The 21,191-nt window shown below is 49.2% G+C and overlaps 1 protein-coding gene and 1 pseudogene across 1 annotated transcript; one reads left to right on the forward strand and one right to left on the reverse strand.

Annotated features, from left to right (window-relative positions):
* Window positions 1–3,231: 3,231 nt before the first annotated feature.
* On the reverse strand, window positions 3,232–4,529 carry LOC102926790 (polyadenylate-binding protein 1 pseudogene; annotated as a pseudogene).
* Window positions 4,530–17,607: 13,078 nt separating this feature from the next.
* LOC102924727 (cytochrome P450 2F3-like) lies at window positions 17,608–21,180 on the forward strand. Its single transcript, XM_015989223.3, has 9 exons — window positions 17,608–17,863; window positions 18,278–18,440; window positions 18,744–18,893; window positions 19,151–19,311; window positions 19,816–19,992; window positions 20,068–20,209; window positions 20,307–20,494; window positions 20,765–20,906; window positions 20,999–21,180. Exons 1-9 carry the CDS (start codon window positions 17,684–17,686, stop codon window positions 21,178–21,180), a joined length of 1,485 nt encoding a protein of 494 aa, XP_015844709.1. The 5' UTR covers window positions 17,608–17,683.
* Window positions 21,181–21,191: the final 11 nt, after the last annotated feature.

The raw sequence follows: 21,191 nt of genomic DNA on the forward strand, positions 1-21,191 counted from the left end.
AAGTAGCAGCGAAAATAATTATGGTTGGAGGTCACCAAAACATGAGGGGCAGTATTAATAGGTCACAGCATTAGGAAGGTTGAAAACCATTGCTTTATGTTGAGGAAGAGGAGGTCTGGATGCAGAGAGGGATGGAGACAAGCTCATCATAAGTCCCGACTACCCTAAGCCCCTCCTGGAGTCACGTGTTGCAAAGTCAAAAGACTTGTTTGAGCTACAGATTGAGTTCAAAGCCAGCTTAACTAGACTTTGTCTCTTAGTTAAGTTTTTAGTGTTGAAGATATATCTCGCGGATATATCTTGTTCACATGTATGATGCTCTTGGTCCGTACAGCAAATAAGGGGAGTGGAGAGATGCTAGTGTTTTCTAGAGACCAGCTGGAAAGATGTGGGGGCCTAAAGACAGAGAGGCAGAGAAACCAAGAAAGTGGGAAAAGTCTACCAGAAGAGATACCAAGCAGGGGCCTGTGGGATTGAAGCCAGAGAACCTGAGAGCCTGAGAAACAATTGCAATCACTTACACTGTGCTTCCTAAGGAAACAGTTCTAAGTGACACCTTTAACTGGCCCTATGGAACAAAGAAGTGTTGTTATTACCTGTTCACAGAACAAACTGAGACTCAGAAAACTGAGATGGTTTGCCCAAGATCACAGTGTCAGAAATGAGTAGAGCTGGGCTCTGAACACTGATGCAATGGCCACAGAGAATGTAGTTCTAACCACTGCCTTTTAATAAACCAGAGGAGAGCAGAGGAATGCAGAGCAGCAGAGGAAAACATTGTCAGACACAGAAGAAAACAGAGAGATAAAGAAAAACAGGAACAGGAGAATTGGCTCAGCAGTTAAGAGCACTTGCTGCTCTTCCAAAGGACCTGGGGTTTGAGTCCCAGTACTCATATGGCGGCTCACAACGGTTCACTTCAGTTCCAGGGGATCTGACACCCTCTTCCAGCCTCTATAGGCACACAGACATAAGTGGAAGCAAGACAGCTGTAGATAAAGTATTTTGCTTGTTTGGTTTTGTTGTCGTTGTTTGTTTCCCATTTTTTGGTTTTTTGGTTTTTTTCCATACAAGGTTGTTGTGGAATGGTCTGTATGTTAAATTGCTCTGATTGGTCAATAAATAAAACACTGGTTGGCAGGAAGTATAGGTGAGACTAACAGAGAGGAGAATTGAGAGAACAGGAAGGCGGAGGAAGACACTGCCAGCCGCCTCCAAGACAAGCAGCCAGTAAAGATGCCAGTAAGCCACGAGCTACGTGGCAAGGTATAGATTCATAGAAATGGGTTGATTTAAGATGTAAGAACTAGATAGCTAGAAGCCTGAGCCATTAGGCCAAACAGTTTAAATAATACAAGCGTCTGTGTGTTTATTTTATAAGTGGGCTATCAGACTGCCGGGACTTGGCGGGAGCTGGAGAGAAATTCTCCAGCCACACAAGGTCTCACTGTGTAGCCCTGGCTGTCCTGGATGGAACACACTCTGCACACCAGGCTGGCCCCAAACAAAAAGGCAGGTAGAAGAGCAAAGACCTGGAAATCCAGGTCCACAATCTCAGCTACTCCAGAGACTGGGGCAGGAGGATCACTAATCAAATCCTGCCTGGCTACAGACTGAATTCAAAAGTCATCCTGGTCAACTTAATGAGATTTTGTCTCAAAAAGTAAGAGGGCTTGGAAGCTAAGTGCAGTGGCCCATGTCTTTAATCCCAAAACTTGAGAGGCAGAGGCAGGCAGATAGCAATGAGTTCAAGGCCAGCCTGGTCTATATAGTGAGTTCCAGACCAACCAAGGCTACATAGTGAAACCCTGCCCCATCTCCCAGGAGAAAAAAAAAGGTTTGAAATGTTCCTCAACAGTACAGAGCTTGCCCAGAGTCCACCAATGAGGGCTTGAGGTATGGCACAGTGGTAGAGTACTTGCCCAGAATTCACCTGTGATGGAATAATGACGTGGCTCAGTAGTAAAGGACTTGCCTAGAATTCCCCAGTGAGGGGCTGGGGTCCTCACTCAGTAGTAGAGCACCTGCCTAGAATCCCCCAGTAAGGGGCTGGGGGTGTGGCTCAGTGGTAGAGCCCCTGCCTAGAATCCCCCAGTAAGGGGCTGGGGGTGTGGCTCAGTGGTAGAGACCCTGCCTAGAATCCCCCAGTGAGGGGCTGGGGGTGTGGCTCAGTGGTAGAGCCCCTGCCTAGAATCCCCTAGTGAGGGCTGGGGGTGTGGCTCAGTGGTAAAGCCCCTGCCTAGAATCCCCAGGTGAGGGGCTGGGGGTGTGGCTCAGTGGTAGAGACCCTGCCTAGAATCCCCCAATGAGGGGCTGGGGGTGTGGCTCAGTGGTAGAGCCCCTGCCTAGAATCCCCCAGTGAGGGGCTGGAGGTGTGGCTCAGTGGTAGAGCCCCTGCCTAGAATCCCCCAGTGAGGGGCTGGGGTGTGGCTCAGTGGTGGAGCCCCTGCCTAGAATCCCCCAGTGAGGGGCTGGGGTGTGGCTCAGTGGTAGTGCACTGCATAGCATATGCAATGCTCTAAATTCAATTTCTGGAAACAACAACAAAAGATAAAGAGTAAAGATAAGCACCATTTGTGGAGGCGGTGAGATGTAGGAACATAGACTCTCACCCACTGCCCCACCACCACCACTACACACACAGGCCAATCCCTTTGCTCTGCAATTTCTCCCTGTAGGGTGGGGATGCCATTTCAGGCTTGAAGTTTGACAGCTTAGTACTGACCCTAACAACTTGACATTCTGCTGATGACACCTTTCCTCCCAAGCTGCAGGCACAGTGAGTCTGGCTCCCAGCCACCAGCAGCACTCAGGTAGAGAGGCCTACCTTGAAAAGAGTCTCCCCAAAGCCATCAGAAGTTGGGACATGCTCTGCAGAGCCTGAGGCTGACACCTGGGTGAGGCCTATGGATAATCTTGACATGGGACATTGACTTTTTAATCCCTACAGGGAGATCACAAGGTCCAGTTCAGAACCTGAACAGGCATGAAGAAGCCCAGGGAGAGCTGACAAAGAGAAACACATGACGCTACTAAAAAGAGAACGAGGCATGATGGCACACAACTATAACCTCAGCACTTGGGGGTCGGGAGCAAGTGGTTCTGACTTCAAGTGCAGCGTGGGCAACTATAGTAAGTGAGGCTCAGTCTCAGAAGCCAGGTGTGTCCTGAATGCCTACAAGCCCAGATATTTGGGAGGCTGAGACAAGTTAAAGGCCAGACTACGCAACTTAATGAGACCTTGTCTCAAAACAAAAAGTAAAAAGAGTGCTGAACCCCTGCTAAAATCCCCAGTAAGGGGCTGAGGCATGGCTTTTGCTTTTGCTTTTGCTTTTGCTCTTGAGGGGGGGCAGATGCCAACATGGAAGCAGTTAAAGGTTCTTGACCTTGCACATGAACAGCAGGCTGTTGCATGGTAACTTGTGGCTGTGCATTAAGATGTTGCTGGGGATTGCGGACTCCCGCAGCGTACTTGTACTGGGGAACGGTGTGGACAGCGGGAGCGGCTGCAGCAGCAGCAGCTGCAGGATGTGGACCCATGGTCTGTGTTGAAGTGTTAGCAACACGCTGTGTTGACATGACTCGTGGAACCTGTGAGGAAGCTGGTCTCATAGTACTAAATGGTGGTCTAGGAGCAGCTGGGTGGATAGCACCGGGCATGTTCTGGAATGGATGAGGTCTGGCACCCTGAGCAGTCCAGCGAGGACTTGGTCTTAGTTGAGCAATTTGGCTAGGAGGATAGTATGCAGCACGGTTCTGAGTCTGGGGGATAGCTGCCATGAAATACCCTGAAGGCGGTGCTGGCTGGTAGGGGTTGATCACCGGGTTGGGCACAGCCCGCACACTTGCCATTCTCTGTATATACTGGTTAGTGAGGTGAGCCTGGCGCTCTTCTTTGCGCTGAGCTAAAGCTACATAGAGTGGCTTCGTGGCCACAATTCTGCCATTCATCTCCATAACTGCTTTAGTGGCTTCTTCAGGGGAAGAGAAACACACAAACCCAAATCCTTTGCTGCGACCACCCTCCATCATAACCTTTGCACTAGTGATTGTACCAAATGGAGAAAATTCTTTCCGGAGACATTCATCATCAATACCATCATCAAGATTTTTCACATAAAGGTTAACCCCCTGGTATCTGGTGATCCTATCTTGCTTCATCTGTTCAAATTTGCACTTAAGTTCCGTCTGCCGTTCCACTTTTTTCTGAGCTCGACCAACATAAATCTGTTTTCCGTTGAGCTCCTTGCCATTCATCTCATCCACAGCTTTCTGTGCATCTTCATGCCTTTCAAAGCTTACAAATCCAAATCCTTTGGATTTTCCACTTTCATCAGTCATTACTTTCACACTTAAGGCAGGCCCAAACTTGCCAAAGAGATCCTTAAGGCGCTCATCATCCATGTCTTCTCCAAAGTTCTTGATGTAAACGTTGGTGAATTCCTTTGCCCTTGCTCCAAGTTCTGCTTCTCGTTCCTTCCGAGACTTAAATCGTCCAACAAACACTTCAAACACTGCCTAGAATCCCCCAGTGAGGGGCTGGGGTGTGGCTCAGTGGTAGAGCCCCTGCCTAGAATCCCCCAGTGAGGGGCTGGGGGTGTGGCTCAGTGGTAGAGCCCTTGCCTAGAATCCCCCAGTGAGGGGCTGGGTGTGGCTCAGTGGTAGAACCCCTGCCTTGAATCCCCCAGTGAGGGGCTGGGGTGTGGCTCAGTGGTAGAGCCTCTGCCTAGAATCCCCCAGTGAGGGGCTGGGGTGTGGCTCAGTGGTAGAGCCCCTGCCTAGAATCCCCCAGTGAGGGGCTGGGGGTGTGGCTCAGTGGTAGAGCCCTTGCCTAGAATCCCCCAGTGAGGAGTTGGGTGTGGCTCAGTGGTAGAACCCCTGCCTTGAATCCCCAAGTGAGGGGCTGGGGTGTGGCTCAGTGGTAGAGCCCCTGCCTTGAATCCCCAAGTGAGGGGCTGGGGTGTGGCTCAGTGGTAGAGCCTCTGCCTAGAATCCCCCAGTGAGGGGCTGGGGGTGTGGCTCAGTGGTAGAGCCCCTGCCTAGAATCCCCCAGTGAGGGGCTGGGGGTGTGGCTCAGTGGTAGAGCCCCTGCCTAGAATCCCCCAGTGAGGGGCTGGGGTGTGGCTCAGTGGTAGAGCCCTTGCCTAGAATACCCAGTGAGGTGCTAGAAGGATGGCTCAGAGACTGCCTAAGATTCACCAGTGAAGGGTTAGAGGTATGCCTCAGTGGAAGAGCACTTACTCAAATTTACCAGTGAGGGGCCCAGGCGTGACTCAGTGATAAAGTGCTTGCCTAGACTTTATCAATGAGGAGCTGGGTGACTAAGTAATAAAGCATTTGTCTAGCTTATGCGGGTTCAATGCCTAATACTGTTGGGGGCGGGCACTAAAAAAGATGGAGAGGAGAAGTCACAGGAACAGCAGAAAGAGACCTTGGTTAATGAAGTCTGTTATTCTGGAATTAGAAATCTGACTGCCTACCACACCAAGGCCAACATTCAGGAGACAAAAGTTGGCAAAAGACAAGCTTATTCAAGGGCCAACAATATCAAGAAGGGGGACTGTAAGGATTATGTCCTTATCATGTCGCCAGCCTGCGATGGCGTCCCAGCCTAAAAAGCGGGCGTGCCCTCCCACAGGTCTCTCTCTCTCTTTCCATATTCCCTCTGTACTTCCCCTCCGCGCGGTCTCTCTGTCTCTGTCTCTCTGTCTCTCTCTTTCTTTTCTCCTAATAAAACTTTAAAAAGGTAACCATGGCTCATGATTCTTCTGCCACCACAGCATCCAGCGCTCTCTTTCGCTGCTGCAATAGCCACAGGTGGCGGGCAGCCCCCGAGCACCTCCATTAAAACCCTTCAGGCACTCGTGGGAGCAGCCATGCCGACAGAGGAGAGTGCGGATGTATCGGTGACAGAAGTGTCACGAGCCATGGTTATCTTTCTAAAGCTATATTGGGAGAGAAAGGGGTAGAGAGAGACCGCGTGGAGGGGGGAGAATACGGAAGGAGAGAGTATGGAAAAAGAACACAGAGAGAGCATGCCCGCCTTTTAGGCTGGGACAGATATGGATCTATTTGTAATCTTTTACATATTGACATCCAGTTATGACAGCACCATTTGTTGCAGATACTTTCATTTTTCCATTGTATAGTTTTGGCTTTTTTGTCAAAAATCAGGTGTTCATATGTGCATGGATTAATGTCAGGGTCTTCAATTCGATTCCATTGGTCCGTATGTTGGTTTTTTGTTTTGTTTTGTTTTTTAAGATTTTATTTATTTATTATGTATACAGAAGAGGGCGCCAGACCTCATTACAGATGGTTGTGAGCCACCATGTGGTTGCTGGGAATTGAACTCAGGACCTCTGGAAGAGCAGTCAGTGCTCTTAACCTCTGAGCCATCTCTCCAGCCCCCATATGTTGGTTTTTATACCAGTACCAAGCTGTTTTTATTACTATAGCTCTATAGTAGAGCTTGAGGTCAGGAATGGTGATGTCTCCAGAGGTTGCTTTATTAATACAGGATTCTTTTAGCTATCCTGGGTCTTTTGTTTTTCCATATGAAGTTGAGTATTTTTCTTTCCAAGTTTGTGAAGAATTGTGTTGGGATTTTGATGGGAATTGCATTGAATCTGTAGATTGCTTTTGGTAAGATTGCCATTTTTACTATGTTAATCCTACCTATCCATGAGCATGGGAGATCCTTCCATTTTCTGATATCTTCTTCAATTTCTTTCCTTAGAGATTTAAAGTTCTTATCAAAAAGTTCCTTCACTTGTTTAGTTAGTGTTATCCCAAGGTACTTTATATTATTTGTGGCTATTGTAAAGGGTGATGTTTCTCTGACTTCTTTCTCAGCCCTTTTATCATTTGTGTATAGGAGCTGCCCTGACTCAGTTTCTCTCTGTACCTACTTTTTCTGTCCCCTCACAGCTCTGGTAATAACTAAGCCCTTATGCTTTTGATCCCATCTTTGTCCTCTGTTCCTTCACCCTCCATCTTTCCTTCCTCTTCTCCTCTCCTGATCTGATTCACCTACAATCTGCAAGAAACTTTTCCTTGCTCCTCATTCCTCAGCCTGAGCCATTCTGCCTTACCATCTACAGAATCTCTGTCTTCTTCCCTTTTGTCTGGCCATGTGGTTCTGTGCTATTCCTTAAGACCTAAAGGCTTGTTTTGTTCCTGTATGCCTTTCGCTCTATACTTCCTTGTCATTCGAGGCTTCTTCCCAGATGTTTGGTCACAGGAACAAGAACCATGACACAGAAGGTCAATAGCAGGGCTGGTGCTGTGACAAATTGGGACATGGGACTCAAGTGCCTTATGAGCTGGTTTGTGGGGGAGATGTGGAAGAGCCTAGAGCGAGGCCTTCTTGGAGGGAGTTTGGGAGACCAAAATGCTGAGAGAAACGCAGACAGTAGTGGAGGCTGGGTCCCCAAAGTCTCGTTGCCAAGCTCTTGGTTTGGAGTTGTTGTTTTGCTTTTCTTCTTCTATTTTTATTTATTTATTTATTTATTTATTTATTTATTTATTTATTTATTTATTTATTTATTTTGTTTTGTGTCTGAGTGTTTTGCCTTCATGTGTCTGTGCACCACATGTGTGCCTGGCTCCCATGGAGGTCAGAAAAAGACATCAGACCCTCTGAAACTAGAGTCATGGATGGTTGTGAGCTGCCACATGGGTGCTGGGAACCTAATCTGAGTCCTCCACAAGAGCAACAAGTGCTTTTCACCACTGAGCCCTAGGAAGGGCTCCACAGCCCTAGGAAGTTCTTTATGGCAAAGCCCAGGCTCCAGCAAGCCCCAAAAGCTAGGGTTCAGCCTGGCATAGTGGCATACACCTTTAACCACAGCACTTGGGAGTCAGAGGCAGGCGGGTCTCTGTGAATTTGAATCCAGCTTGGTCTACATAAGTGAGTTCAAGACAGCCAGAACTACATAGTAAGACCCTGTCTCAGAAAAGAAAAAAAGAATGCCAGGCAGTGGTAGCACATGCCTTTAATCTCAGCACTCGGGAGGCAGAGCCAGGTGGATCTCTGTGAGTTCGAGGCCAGCCTGGTCTACAGAGCAAGATCCAGGACAGGCACCAAAACTACACAGAGAAACCCTGTCTCAAAACCAAATAAAAAAAAGAAAGAAGAAAGGAGAGAGAGAGAGAGAGAGAGAGAGAGAGAGAGAGAGAGAGAGAAAAGGAAGGAAGGAAGGAAGGAAGGAAGGAAGGAAGGAAGGAAGGAAGGAAGGAAGGAAGGAAGGAAAGAAAGAAAGAAAGAAAGGAAGCTAGGCTCCATCACCCTTCTACAATAAATCAATTAAAGAGCTAAGCAATAGGGAAAGTGAGAGGTTTACTCCATGTGGCCGCATTGGAAAGAGGAACAAATAAAGACTTCAAGTGTCTCTCGTTGACATACTGACTAGCTTTGGGTTTAAAGAGGAGCAAAAAAAAAGGGGGGGGGGAGGGAGGCAAAATTGGCACAATTAGCACAATTAATCTGGCCAAGGTGTGGCCTGGTTCCATGCTGGCTCAATTCTCACTCCGCAAGACAGCCCTAAAGAAGTCTGTCTTGCTGTCACGCTTGACCAGAGGGACCTGACAAGATGATCAATCACTCCTGCCCCAGGTGCAGCCTCGCCCTCCCGAATAATCACTGTCTTTGGAAGGATGATCCATGTGGCAAGGGTGCCAAGGAAAGGCGAAGGACCGTGACATCTCCATGTTTCAGGCAAAGCAAAGGAGACAGAGGAGAAATGAAGACCGTGAGGCCCAGCTCCCGTCCAGCTTTTCCTTACCTCGTAGGCCAACCTGGCCAGTAGACGCTCTTTAGCAAACGCAGCTTCTGAAGGTCTGTTTCCCCTTCAGAGGGGAATAGGGGATCTTTTGGGAACCGGGCTAGAAGCCATTTGGGTTGCATTCTGTGCTGACTAGTTTTATGTAAACTTGACACAGGCTATCGTCATCTGAGAGGAGGGAACCTTTAGTGAGAAAATGTCTCCATAAGGCCTGCTGTAGGCCTGCTGTAGGCAAGCCTGTAGGGCATTTCTTTAATTTGTGATTGACAGAGGAGGGCCCAGCCCATTAAGGATGGTGCCATCCTTGGGCTGCTGGTCCTGGGTTCTATAAGAAAGCAGGCTGAGCAAGCCAGTGAGCAGCACTCCTCCATGGCCTCTGCATCAGCTCCGACTCCCGGGTTCCCACTCAGTTTGAGTTCCTACCTTGGCTTCCCTCAATGCACTGTGACTCTGGACTTGTAAGGCGAACAAACCCTTTCCTTTCCAAGTTGCTTCTGGTCATGGTGTTTCATCACAGCCACAGAAACCCTAACTAAGACGCATTCATCTAAGAATCTGACTAAATTCTGCCCAGAACCTAGCATTTTGATTGAGACTGAATTCAAAAGTAATAGACTTGGCCTGGAAAAATGGCTCAGTGGCTAAGAGTTTGTACTGATCATGCAGAGGTTCCCAGCACCCACGTCATACAGCTGACAACCTTCTGTGACTCCAGCTGCAGGAGCTCTGATGTCCTCTTCTGGCTCTGCAGGCACCTCACACACATGGCACACACACACACACACACACACACACACACACACACACACACACAAATATACCTTATAAGTAAAAATAAGAACAGCCGGCTGGGCAGTGGTGACACACACCTTTAATCCCAGCACTTGGGAGGCAGGAGGATCTCTGAGTTCGAGGCCAGCCTAGTATACATAGTGAGTTCCAGGATAGTCAGGGCTACACCAAGAAGCCCTGTCTCAAAAAACCAAAAATAAAATAAAATAAATAAAATTAAAAATAAAAATAGGCAAGTGGTACTTATACCTTTAATCTTAGCAATCAGGAGGCTGAGGTAGGTAGATCTCTGAGTTCAAAGCCAGCCTGGTCTGTACAGTGAGACCCCCCCCCATCTCAAAACAAATAAACAAACAAATGAATTAATAAGTATCTATTTTTTAAAAAGTAATACACTACTTTGGTGAAGGAAATTCCAAGATAGCATTAACATTCAGCTGTAGTGTGATGACTGCACTTACTCGGATCTATAATGGGACAAACTAAAATATATGGGGGAAAAATGGCTGAGGGAAAGAATGAGGGGGTTATAGTCCCCAACAAGGAGGGTGCAGACAAAGTTAAAGAGATAAGAGCCATTAAAGAGGATTCTATGCGCTTCACCCGATGAATGAACGGTGTCCTGAATGTAAAACTCTACTTTCTAAAGGCTCCAACTTGAGAAAATACAAATTCATTTGAAAGGAGAGAGGCTGAGTATTGAAAACGTCATTAAAAGGGTTCCCTGCTTGTAGCAACCACCTGGACAAATGTTTCACCAGATTCAGCAGCTCAGGGGCACAGAGGCCAAGACAGTGTTGGAAAGGGTGGGTAGTGTCTTGTCAGCCTGACATGAGCTAGAATTATCTGGGAAAGAAGACACTAACTCAGGGACTGCCTCCATAAGACTGATGTGAGAGGGTCCGGTCTACTGTGAGTGGTATCGCTCCCGGGCAGGTGGTCCTGGCTGAGCATGGAGAGCAAGCCAGTAAGCCATGTTCCTCCATGGCCTCTGTTTCAGCTCCTGCCCTGACTTGCCTCAGTGAGGGACTGTGATCTGAGAATTATAAGCTGAAATAAACTCTTTATACCCCACGTTGCTTTTGGTTATGGAGCATTATCACAGCAATAGGAACCCACACTTAGACAATATCTTGATCTGGCAGCAGAACTTGGCTGTATTAACCATCACAGTCCTGATTACAGAGGCATTCGAGAATACATGAGTTATGGGGTCATGGAGGCTTGCAACAAGGTATCAGAAATCCACCAAAGGCAAGTAATTTATAGCAGGGTCAGAGTCCATGCCAATAGGCCCCAGGAGACCACAGTGTGAGGCTGAGAGGAAGATCGTAAGTGACTGTGGTATCTCCAGGATGCTGAGATGCTGCAGATGTGGAGTCCAGCCTGCAGCAAGTAGCGGAAAAGGGGAGGGAGGGGAGGCGGGGGGTGGGGGGGGGTAAGGACTACCAAACCTTTGAAATCCACCACAAGCTCTACAGCCATCGTTCTCAACCTTCCTAATGCTACAACCCTTTAATACAGTTCCTCGTGCTATGGTAACCCCCAACCATTATTTTCATTGTTACTTCATAACTGTAATTTTGCTACTGTTGTGAATTGTAATGTAAATATCTGTGTTTTCCGACGGTCTTAGACGACTCCTGCAAAAGGGTCATTTGACCCTCCAAAGGGATCAGGACCCACAGGTTGAGAACCACTGCTCTAAATGCTGGACACGAGACTTCAGAGTTCAGTGGTTTCCCTAGTGGTTTTGGGCATTGCTTTGGGCCACCCTTCTCTTGCTAATACCTTCATTTCCCCACCCCAAATGGTGGAATTTAATATACGCCATTGTATGTTGAAAGTATGTAAGCTGGGGTTTGTTTTTTTTAATGTTTTTGGTATGCATCTGTGTGTGTGTGTGTGTGTGTGTGTGTGTGTGTGTGTGTGTGTGTGTGTGCTATGTGTCTATGCACATTTTCGTGTGTGTGGGGGGGTACATATGTGTGTAGAGGCCCAAGTTTGACATTGGGAGTTCTCTTCAACCACAGGCCACTTTATTCACTGATTCAGGTTCTCTCAGTTTAACCTAGAGCTAGTAGGTCTAGTTAGTCTAGTTAGTCTAATCTAGTTAGCCAGTTTGCTCCCAGGTCCCCATCTCCACCTTCTGAGTACTGGAATTATACATGGGTCACCATATCCACCAAGCATCTACATGGGTTCTGAGTATCCAAATTCTAAAGACCACACCCCCACCTCCAGCTTTTCAGGTTTTTTTTTGTTTTTTTTTGTTTTTTTCCAGAGCTGAGGGCCGAACCCAGGGCCTTGTGCTTGCTAGGCAAGCGCTCTACCACTGAGCTAAATCCCCAACCCCCAGTTTTTATTTTACAGGTGTATAAGTTAAAGATTGATCTCAAAAGAGAGTTTGGCCAGGTATGGCAGTGCACACCTTTAATCCCAGCACTTGGGAGGCAGAGACAGGCAAATTTCTGTGAGTTCTAGGACAGCCAGAGAGAGACCCCATCCCCCAAAAAAGGGTGGTGAACTTTTGGACAGTTTTGAAGCTGTTAAGACTATATGAACCTGCTGGGTGATGGTGGCGCACGCCTTTAATCCCAGCACTCAAGAGGCAGAAGAAGGTGGGTTTCTGTGAGTTTGAGGCCGGCCTGGTCTACAGAGCGAGTTCCAGGACAGCCAGGGCTACACAGAGAAATCCTGTCTGGGAAAAAAAAGAGAGAGAGAGACTATAGGGACTTTTGGAGATGAACTGCATTTTATATTTTGAGATGAATAGGAGACTTCGGGGATAAGATATAGAAGATTCTCATTTTAACGTGTCTAGGGCTGGAGTTAAGAGATAAGACTAGGTTCAATTTCCAGCACCCATATCAGGCGGCTCACAACCTCCTGTACCCCTGTCTCTAGGGGATCTGCTCCAACACTCTTTTCTGGCTTTTCTTTCTTAAGTTGTTTCGTATTTGGTCACAGCAATGAAAAAAGTCATTGGAAGAGTGGGGATATGGCTCAGTATTAAAAATGCTTGCCCAGAATCCACCAATAAGATCTGCAGGAGTAGTCTGGGGGTAGAGTGCTTGCCTAGAATCTGCCTATGTGAGCACTTTTTTAGAATGCATAAGGCACAGGCTGAGTGTTGGCTTAAAAATGAAGAGCACTTGCTGCTTTTTCAGAAGACTTCAGTTTGTTTCCCAGCATCATGTTGGGTGGTGCATAACTGCTTATAACTCCAGGAGATCTGGCGCCCTCTTCTGAACTCCATGGTCACCTGCACTCAATGTGCACATGCACACACACACACACACACACACACACACACACACACACACACACGAACACACATCTTTTTAAAATGATAAAAGTAAATATTTTTAAGATTTATTTTATATGTATGAGTGTTTTGTCTGCATACATTTATGTGTACCATGTGCATGTCTGGGGCCTGCCGAGGCCAGAAGAGGGAGTCAGATCCCCTGGAATGGAATTACAGGCTGTTGTGAGCCACCATGTGGATGCTGGGAACCAAACCTGAGTCCTAAGCAATAACAGCAAGTGCTTTTAGCCACTGATCCATATCTTTAGCCCCCAGAAATCTTAGAGCCATATCTCTAGCCCCTGTAAATCTTGAGAGAGAGAGAGAGAGAGAGAGAGAGAGAGAGAGAGAGAGAGAGAGAGAGAGAGAGAGAGAGAATGAAGCCCCAGACCCTATCCTTGGTATAGGAAGAAAGCACTAAGGATTATTATAAAGGATTATGAAGAGTACCAAAAGCTCAGGGTTTAGCACATCTAAAGATTTAAAGATTCAGCAGTTAACATCTTAAACATCCAGGTTGGGCTCCCCTTCAGCTAAGGGATTAGTGGGGAGCAACAACCTTGCAGAACTCTGCCAAAAAACACTCCCCAACACAGCTGCCCTGTCACACTGGGTGTGAGCTGAAGAGGAAGGGCAGCCAGGGGGCAGAGAGAGGCACAGAGAAGAAGGAGGCAGGGGTGCCCAGGGAGAAAGGAAGCACAGACATTCTGAAACGGGGACTAAATTATGAGAAGGACCAAAATGGAATGCTGTGGTTTGGATGAGGTGTCCCCCACAGTCTCGTGCATCTGAGTATCTGTTTCCTCCATTGGTGGTGCTACTGGACAAAGCTTAGGAGGCGGGGCCTTGCTGGAGTAAGTATGTCACTAGAGGTGGCCTTTGAGAGAACAAAGAGTGTCACCAGTCCCAGTGTGCTCTGATTCCCGCTTGCAGTTCAAGATGTGAGCTTTCAGTTTCTGCTCCAGATGCCATGTCTGCTGCTTGCAGAAAAGTAACTGATACAGATGGAGACCTGAGAGAAAAAGGAGAGGGACAGAGATGGTCTGAAGCCGAGAAGAGAGTGTGAGGTAGAATCACAGAAAACAAGAGACTTACTTTGCACTGAGCCCTGTTTTAGACACTCAAGGTGCAGAAGTGGACTCACCAGCCTGGCACAGTGGGCCATATTTGAAAGGAGGATGGAGAATTCACAGCCAGGCTGCATTACACACTGAGATTCCCACCTCAAAAAAAAATGTTTTTAAAAGTGGTGCAGACTATAAACCAGGCAGTGGTGTCGCATACCTTTAATCGCAGCACTGGGGAGGCAGAGGCAGGTGACTCTGAGTTTGAGGCCAGCCTGGTCTACAGAGTGAGTTCCAGGACAGCCAGGGCTACACAGAAAAATTGTCTCAACACCCCACCCCCAAAAATGATCAAGACTGGGTCTGGGAAGATGGGTCAATCTGTAAACCCTCTGTGCAAACAGGACATGAATTCCATCCCCAGCAGCCACGTAAAAGCCAGGAACTGTAATCTATAAGCACATGCCTGTAATCCCAGTGCTGAGAAGGCAAAATCCCCAGAGATTGCTAGTCAAGCGATCTGCTGAGTCTGAGAGGTTTAATGAGAGACTATGTCTCAAAAAATTAGTTGGAAAGCAATTTCGGAAGACAGCCAACATCAACCTCTGGTTTCCACTCATGCACACCCTCACACACATGCACACACACATTTTTTTTTTTCATTTTGGTTTTTTGAGACAGGGTTTCTCTGTGTAGCCCTGGCTGTCCTGGAATTCATACCAGGCTGGTCTTGAACTCACAAAGATCCACCTGCCTCTGTCTTCTGGGTGCTGGGATTAAAGGCATGCACCACCAAGCCTAGCACAAATTTTTTTTGACTGGTCAGAAAAATTCCTGCTTTTGAAGGGGTAGAAGCTCACAAGGCCTGGCCCCTCCCTAAGGATCTACAGGCAGTTAGTGATTGCTGGAAGAGGAAGAGACGTCGTCCTCCGAAGTGTAGCCACCGGTAAGCTGTCCAAGCTTCGGTAATCGATCCTAATTAAACTCATCGGTTGACCAAAAAAAAAAAAAAAAAAACCCGACATCCGACATGAAAATAGAAGGACTAGCAGGAAGAAGATGGGGGTCAGTGGGGGTAGGGGTGGACAAGAGAGGGTGAAGGGGTGGGGGAATGTGACCAAAATGTATTATATGCATGTATGTAGGTACGTATGTATTGGAAATGTCATAATGAAACCTGGTTTTTTGTTTTGTTTTGATTTTTTTTGGTTTTTCAAGACAGGGTTTCTCTGTGTAGTTTTGTTGCCTGTCTTGGATCTCGCTCTGTAGCCCAGGCTGGCCTCGAACTCACAGAGATCCGCCTGGCTCTGCCTCCCGAGTGCTGGGATTAAAGGCATACGCTGCCACTGCCCAGCATGAAACTTGTTGATATGCACAATACATGCTAATAAAAACTTGATTAAAAAGAGAAATTAGAATGATTTCAAGTAGAAAACAAGGTTAAAAAATAATAAATCCTGGGCTTGAAAAGCTGACATCCCAGGGTATAGCCCAACACAGTGAAAAGAGGGACCAGGGGTTGGAGAGAAACCCAGACTCTAAGATAAAGAACCCATCATTCTGACCGGTGGGGGCAGGGCTGGGCAGTAGGAAGTCTCATCCTTCTGTGCAGTTAGCCTTGCCCCCTGAGGAAGGGTGTTGCCCCTCAAAATGAGGATGCCGCAGGGGCAAAGACCTGACTGGAGGGTCATGAGGTCCAGACTGGAGGGCTGGGGATGCTGCTCAGCAGAGAGAATCCTGGCCCAGCATGCAGACACCTGGGCTCCACTACCCGGCACTGTATAAAAAGCTGTGGTGATGCATGCCTGTAAGCCCAGCACTCAGGAAGTGGAGGCAGAAGGATCAGAAGTTCAAAGTCATCCTTGACTACATAAGGAGTTGTAGACCATCCTGGGATACCCAGACCCTGTCTTAAAAAGGGGAGTGGGTGGGGGCTGGAGAGATAGTTCAGTAGTTAAGAGCACTTGGTTTTATAGAGGACCCAGATTTGATTCCCAACATTCACTTGGCAGCTTACAGCCATCCATAACTATAGTTACTCACTCACATAAAATAAATCTCTGAAAGATTAAAAAAAAAATCTGGAGACATACAGAGGAGAGAGACATGTTGGGGTTGGGGGATGCAGGAGAAGAGAGAGAAAATGAAAACAGAGGCAGAGGCTGAGAGAGAGAGAGAAGCAGGTATAGAGAGCTGAGGAACAGACTGGGGGGAGACAGAGCTGCTGAGACACCTCCAGAAACGAATCAGTCAGCCTCTTCCAGGGCCCCCTACCTTACCCCCCAGGTCTGGGCTCCCTCCCAGGCAGGAAAACCGGATCCAACAGGCAAGGGAGGGGCAGGAAGGTGGACCTCATTCCCGAACAGTCTGTCCTCAAGAACTGACGGCCCCACCCAGGGGCTGCTGCAGGCCCGAGTGGGCCCCTCCAGCCTGCGCCCCTAGAGCCAGGGGGATAATAAGGAGACACATCTGCTATCTTGGCCTGCTCTCAGATAGGGGTTCCTCCCGAGGGTGCTGGGGGGGGGGCGGCTGGAGACTAGGTGATTTAGAAACAGACTTGGGACCTTGGCAGGGCATGAAAGCCAGAGCCTGGGGAAGAGAGACGGCCCAAGTCTAGGGCAGAGAGGCACTGAGAAGGCATCCAGAAGCTATAACGCTAGTGGGTGGCATCAGGAGCCTTGGGAAGAGCAGCAAGCATCAGAGGGACAAGTCCAGGAATCGACAGCATACAGGCTTCCCGGAGCAATGCAAAGAGCCAGGCATAGTGGGGCACACCTTTAATACCAGCACTGAAGAGGCTGAGGCAGGAGGATCATGGATTTGAGACCAGTCTGGACTACATGATGAGACCCACCCTTTTCAAAGGGGAAGTGAGGAGAGTGGCAAGGTAGTTGAGACCATTGACTGCTCCTCCAGAGGACCTACACCCAACCAACTGTGGGTGTTCAATCCCCAACGCCCACTTAGCAGCTCACAGTCATTTGTAACTCCAGTTCCAGGGATCTGATGCCCTCCTCTGGCCTCCCTGAGCATCTGGAACACATAAGGTGCATAGACATATAGGTAGGCAAAACACCCATACACATAAAATAAAATAAAATAAAAGTTATTTATAAAAAAAAATAAAGAAAAGCCAACAGAAATGATAAAATCCCAAGTGTGAGTTTCTAGGAACCACAGGCCCAGGGCACAGGCATGCCAGGCCAGTGATGTTAGTGGTGGACGTAGGAGTCAGGGGTATATTAGGAAGTGTATTAGATACACCTGTCTGTCATTTGAAGGCATGGTCCAGAAGAACACATAGGCCTATGGGTCCTGGGGTTTTGGGAGGATGCACCTGGCTGAGTGTCTATGTGAAAATGGTAGGCTGGAGCGTGTGTGCTCTCTCTCTCTCTCTCTCTCTCTCTCTCTCTCTCTCTCTCTCTCTCTCTCTCTCTCTCACACACACACACACACACACACACACACACACACACACACACACACGTAGGGAGGGAGGGAGGGAGGGAGAGAGAGAGCACACCTGAGGTGGGAGGAAAGAAGTGAGGAGAGTTGGAAGTATCCCTGGGGGCAGGGTGCAGGGTGGAGATGTGGGTTTAGGCATTAGGGAACAGAGAAGCCCCAGACTCTCACCCCTCCCACACCGGTCTCCGCCCTGCTACTCCCCTCTTAAAATTCCCTGCAAATTAAACAGCTGCCAAGGGCTCCAGGCACATAGGATCTCAGACACGATGGTCACCTACGTGGCAGCGCTGCTGCTGCCGATTCTAACGCTGATGCTCGCTTGGTGGGGTTGGGTGGTCCGCCGAGCTCAGCTGCAGAGAGGCTTACCCCCGGGGCCCAAGCCGCTCCCGTTGCTGGGGAACCTGCTGCAGCTGCAATCTGGACACTTGGACCGTGCGCTCATGGAGGTAACTCCTGCTGTGGGTTGAGAGAGCAGAACTCTGGATTTGTGAAGGTGCTATTGTGCTCAGAAGAGGGCGTAGAAATCCTGGTTCGTTGAAAGGCGACAGCTGAGAGGATGGGGAGCCTGGACTCCTGTGTCTGGAGGGAGCAGAGTGGGCCCTGGACCCTTGTGTCTGAGGAAGGAGGGTGGGGCCTGGACCCCTGGGTCTGAGGGAGAAGGGTGGGCCTGTGGCTGGATCCCTAGTTCTGGGGAAGGTTAGGGTCTAGACCCCTGTGTCTGATAGCTAGGGCCTAGACTCCTGTGTCTGAAAAGGGAGCAGGGGTTTAGAACTCCTCGACCTGTGAAATGATGAGGGCTCTGAGGTCTCCATGGAGATCAGAAGCCTGGGCTGAGTCCTGCTGAGCATCACTCCCCATAGCTCTCCAGCCGCTGGGGCCCAGTGTTCACCGTGTGGCTGGGACCGCGCCCTGCAGTGGTGCTGTGCGGCTACAAGGCACTGCGGGATGCATTAGTGCTGCAAGCGGATGCATTCTCCGGCCGCGGGGCCATGGCTGTCTTCGAACGCTTCACACACGGAAACGGTGAGGCCCAGGGTGTGTGGAAGAGAATGCTAGATCAGCCTGTCAGGCAAAATGGGCGGGGCCTAATAGAGAATGCCGCTAATGAGGACGAACCCTTAGGCCTGGGGTTCAATTGATGTTCACAGTGCAGCCAATAGGAGCCTAAGTACCTAAGCCATAGAGGGCAAGAGCTGGTTAGGGGAGGGACTCGCAAAGGTGGGATCAGGTCACGTGGGCTGGGAAAAGAGCAAAGCAATGAAGAAGTCCTTAGAGTAGCGAGCGACTGGACCCTGCGTGGCCAATTCGTTTTGGTTCTCACTGTAGGCATAGTGTTTTCTAATGGGCCGCGCTGGCGGACGCTGCGCAACTTTGCACTTGGGGTGCTGAGAGAGCTTGGCGTGGGTACGAGGACCATCGAGGATCGCATCCTGGAGGAGGCGGCGTGTGTGCTGAAGGAATTTCAAGCCACCATGGGTGCGGCCTGGCAGGGAAAGACAAAGTACCTGGCTGGGAGTGGGGTGTGACTGATGGACCGCCAAAATGCTTTGGGTGCAGTTCAAGATCCCAAGGAGCTAGTTAGGTAGAGGGGGGACCACAGCTTCTGTGTGAGGGTATTCAAGCCATCTTATTCAGAGGTTTGAGGGTAAAGATCCCCTCTGTAGATCTTACTACCCTCCCCAATGCCTTTAGGGGACCACAGTTTTATTACCCAGAGCTGCTCTCACCCCCAGGAGCTCCATTTGACCCCCGGCAGCTTTTGGATAACGCTGTATCCAACGTCATTTGTTCTGTGGTCTTCGGAAAGCGCTATAACTATGGGGACCCGGAGTTCCTGAGGCTCCTGGACCTCTTCAGTGACAATTTCCGCATCATGAGTTCTGCATGGGGTGAGGTGAGATATGGGCTCCAATTTCTCCCTTTTAGGCACAGCCTTATACTAAGCCCCAGGGGCATAGCCCTACCTACAGTGGCTCATTAAGATGGAAGTCTTAAGATTATAGATTGAATGACAGAGTTCTATAACCCACAAAATCCTGATTTAATCTCCCCATTGGGAAACCACAGACTTATCCAAGGCCCTATTAAGACTATTTCAGGCCAGACATTGGTGGCACACGCCTTTAATCCCAGCACTTGGGAGTTCAAGGCCAGCCTGTTCTACAGAGTGAGTTCCAGCAAAGGTGCCAAAGCTACAAAGGGAAACCCTGTCTCAAAAAACAAAAAAGAGTATTTCAGGAGGAGGAGGTGGCACATGCCTTTTGATCCCAACACTGAGAAGGCAGAGACAGGAGATCTCTTAAGTTTGCGGCCATCCTGGTCTACATATCGAGATCCAGGTTAGCCAAGTGAGAAATCTCAAAAAAAAAAAAAAAAAAAAAGAACCCTGTCTCTCCAGACATACAATATGTTCCCATCCTTCATGGACTGGATCCCTGGTCCCCACCACCGAATCTTCAAAAACTTCCAAGAGCTCCGACTCTTCATCTCTGAGCAAATTCGGTGGCACCGGCAGTCACGACAGGCCGGGGAACCCCGTGACTTTATTGACCGTTTCCTCGACCAAATGGATAAGGTACAAGTTCCTGCTCCCCTAAACCCCAGCATCACACCAACCAGCAGGCATTAGAGTGCCTCCCTCTGTCCACAGGAACAGCAGGACCTGGAAAGCCATTTCCAGGATGAGACACTGGTGATGACTACTCACAATCTTTTCTTTGGTGGCACCGAGACCACAAGCACCACTCTGCGTTATGGGCTCCTCATTATGCTCAAGTACCCAGAGGTGGCAGGTTTGGGAACTGGGTCCTCCCCAGAGCCTGAGTGAGGGGAGGGGAGCTGGGGCGGGACTTAAGGAAGCACACCTCACAGCTTCTAATGACCCCACAGCCAAGGTGCAGGAGGAGCTGGATGCCACTGTAGGTCGGACCCGTGCCCCCAGACTGGAGGACCGTGCCCACCTGCCTTACACCAACGCGGTGCTGCACGAGATCCAGCGCTTTATCAGCGTGCTACCACTGGGGCTGCCTCGGGCTCTTACCCGAGATACACACCTCAGGAACCATTTCCTGCACAAGGTGCCAGGGAGCCTGGGAATTCTGCACTGGGGGATGGGGTATAACATTAGTGTTCATTCGGAGATTAGGTTTAGCGAGGGCCTACAGAATCAGTAGCCTGGGACTCTTAATATCACCTCAGGGGCTGGGGTGTGGCTGTGGAAGCACTTGCTCAGCTCCTGCAAGGTCCTGGGTTAGGTGCCAAGCATGAGAACAGAAAGGGTCTTGGCAAGGTGCGGTTAACGGTCTGTGGGTTAACGGTAATCGTGTGTACCCCGCCCCCGCCCGCAGGGCACATTTGTGATTCCCCTCCTTGTGTCTGCACACCGGGATCCCACCCAATTCAAGGACCCTGACCATTTCAACCCCACCAATTTCCTGGATGCCCAGGGCGAGTTCCAGAACAACGATGCCTTCATGCCTTTTGCCCCAGGTCTGGATCAGGAGGGAGGGGACCCAAGTGGCTGGCACTGGGGTGCTGGCAGGAGGTGCTCACTCAACCCACACCTGCACCCATATCCACAGGAAAGCGGATGTGCCTGGGTGCTGGCCTGGCCCGCTCTGAGATCTTCCTCTTCCTCACTGCCATCCTGCAAAAGTTCCGCCTGCTCCCCGTGGGAAGTCCTGCCAACATCGATCTTACTCCACAGTGCACTGGCCTGGGCAATGTGCCACCAGCCTTCCAGCTCCGTCTGGTGGCCCGCTGAGGTTGGGCTCC

Source organism: Peromyscus maniculatus, chromosome 1, assembly GCF_049852395.1.
Source record: "Peromyscus maniculatus bairdii isolate BWxNUB_F1_BW_parent chromosome 1, HU_Pman_BW_mat_3.1, whole genome shotgun sequence".
In the NCBI taxonomy this organism is placed as follows: Eukaryota; Metazoa; Chordata; class Mammalia; order Rodentia; family Cricetidae; genus Peromyscus; species Peromyscus maniculatus.

Excerpts from the sequence above, each read along its gene's own strand:
- LOC102924727 (XM_015989223.3), top strand. The coding sequence starts at position 17,684 with ATGGTCACCTACGTGGCAGCGCTGCTGCTGCCGATTCTAACGCTGATG. Across the intron at positions 18,441-18,743 it reads ACGCTTCACACACGGAAACG|GCATAGTGTTTTCTAATGGG; the intron begins GTGAGGCCCAGG and ends TTCTCACTGTAG. Across the intron at positions 18,894-19,150 it reads GGAATTTCAAGCCACCATGG|GAGCTCCATTTGACCCCCGG; the intron begins GTGCGGCCTGGC and ends TCTCACCCCCAG.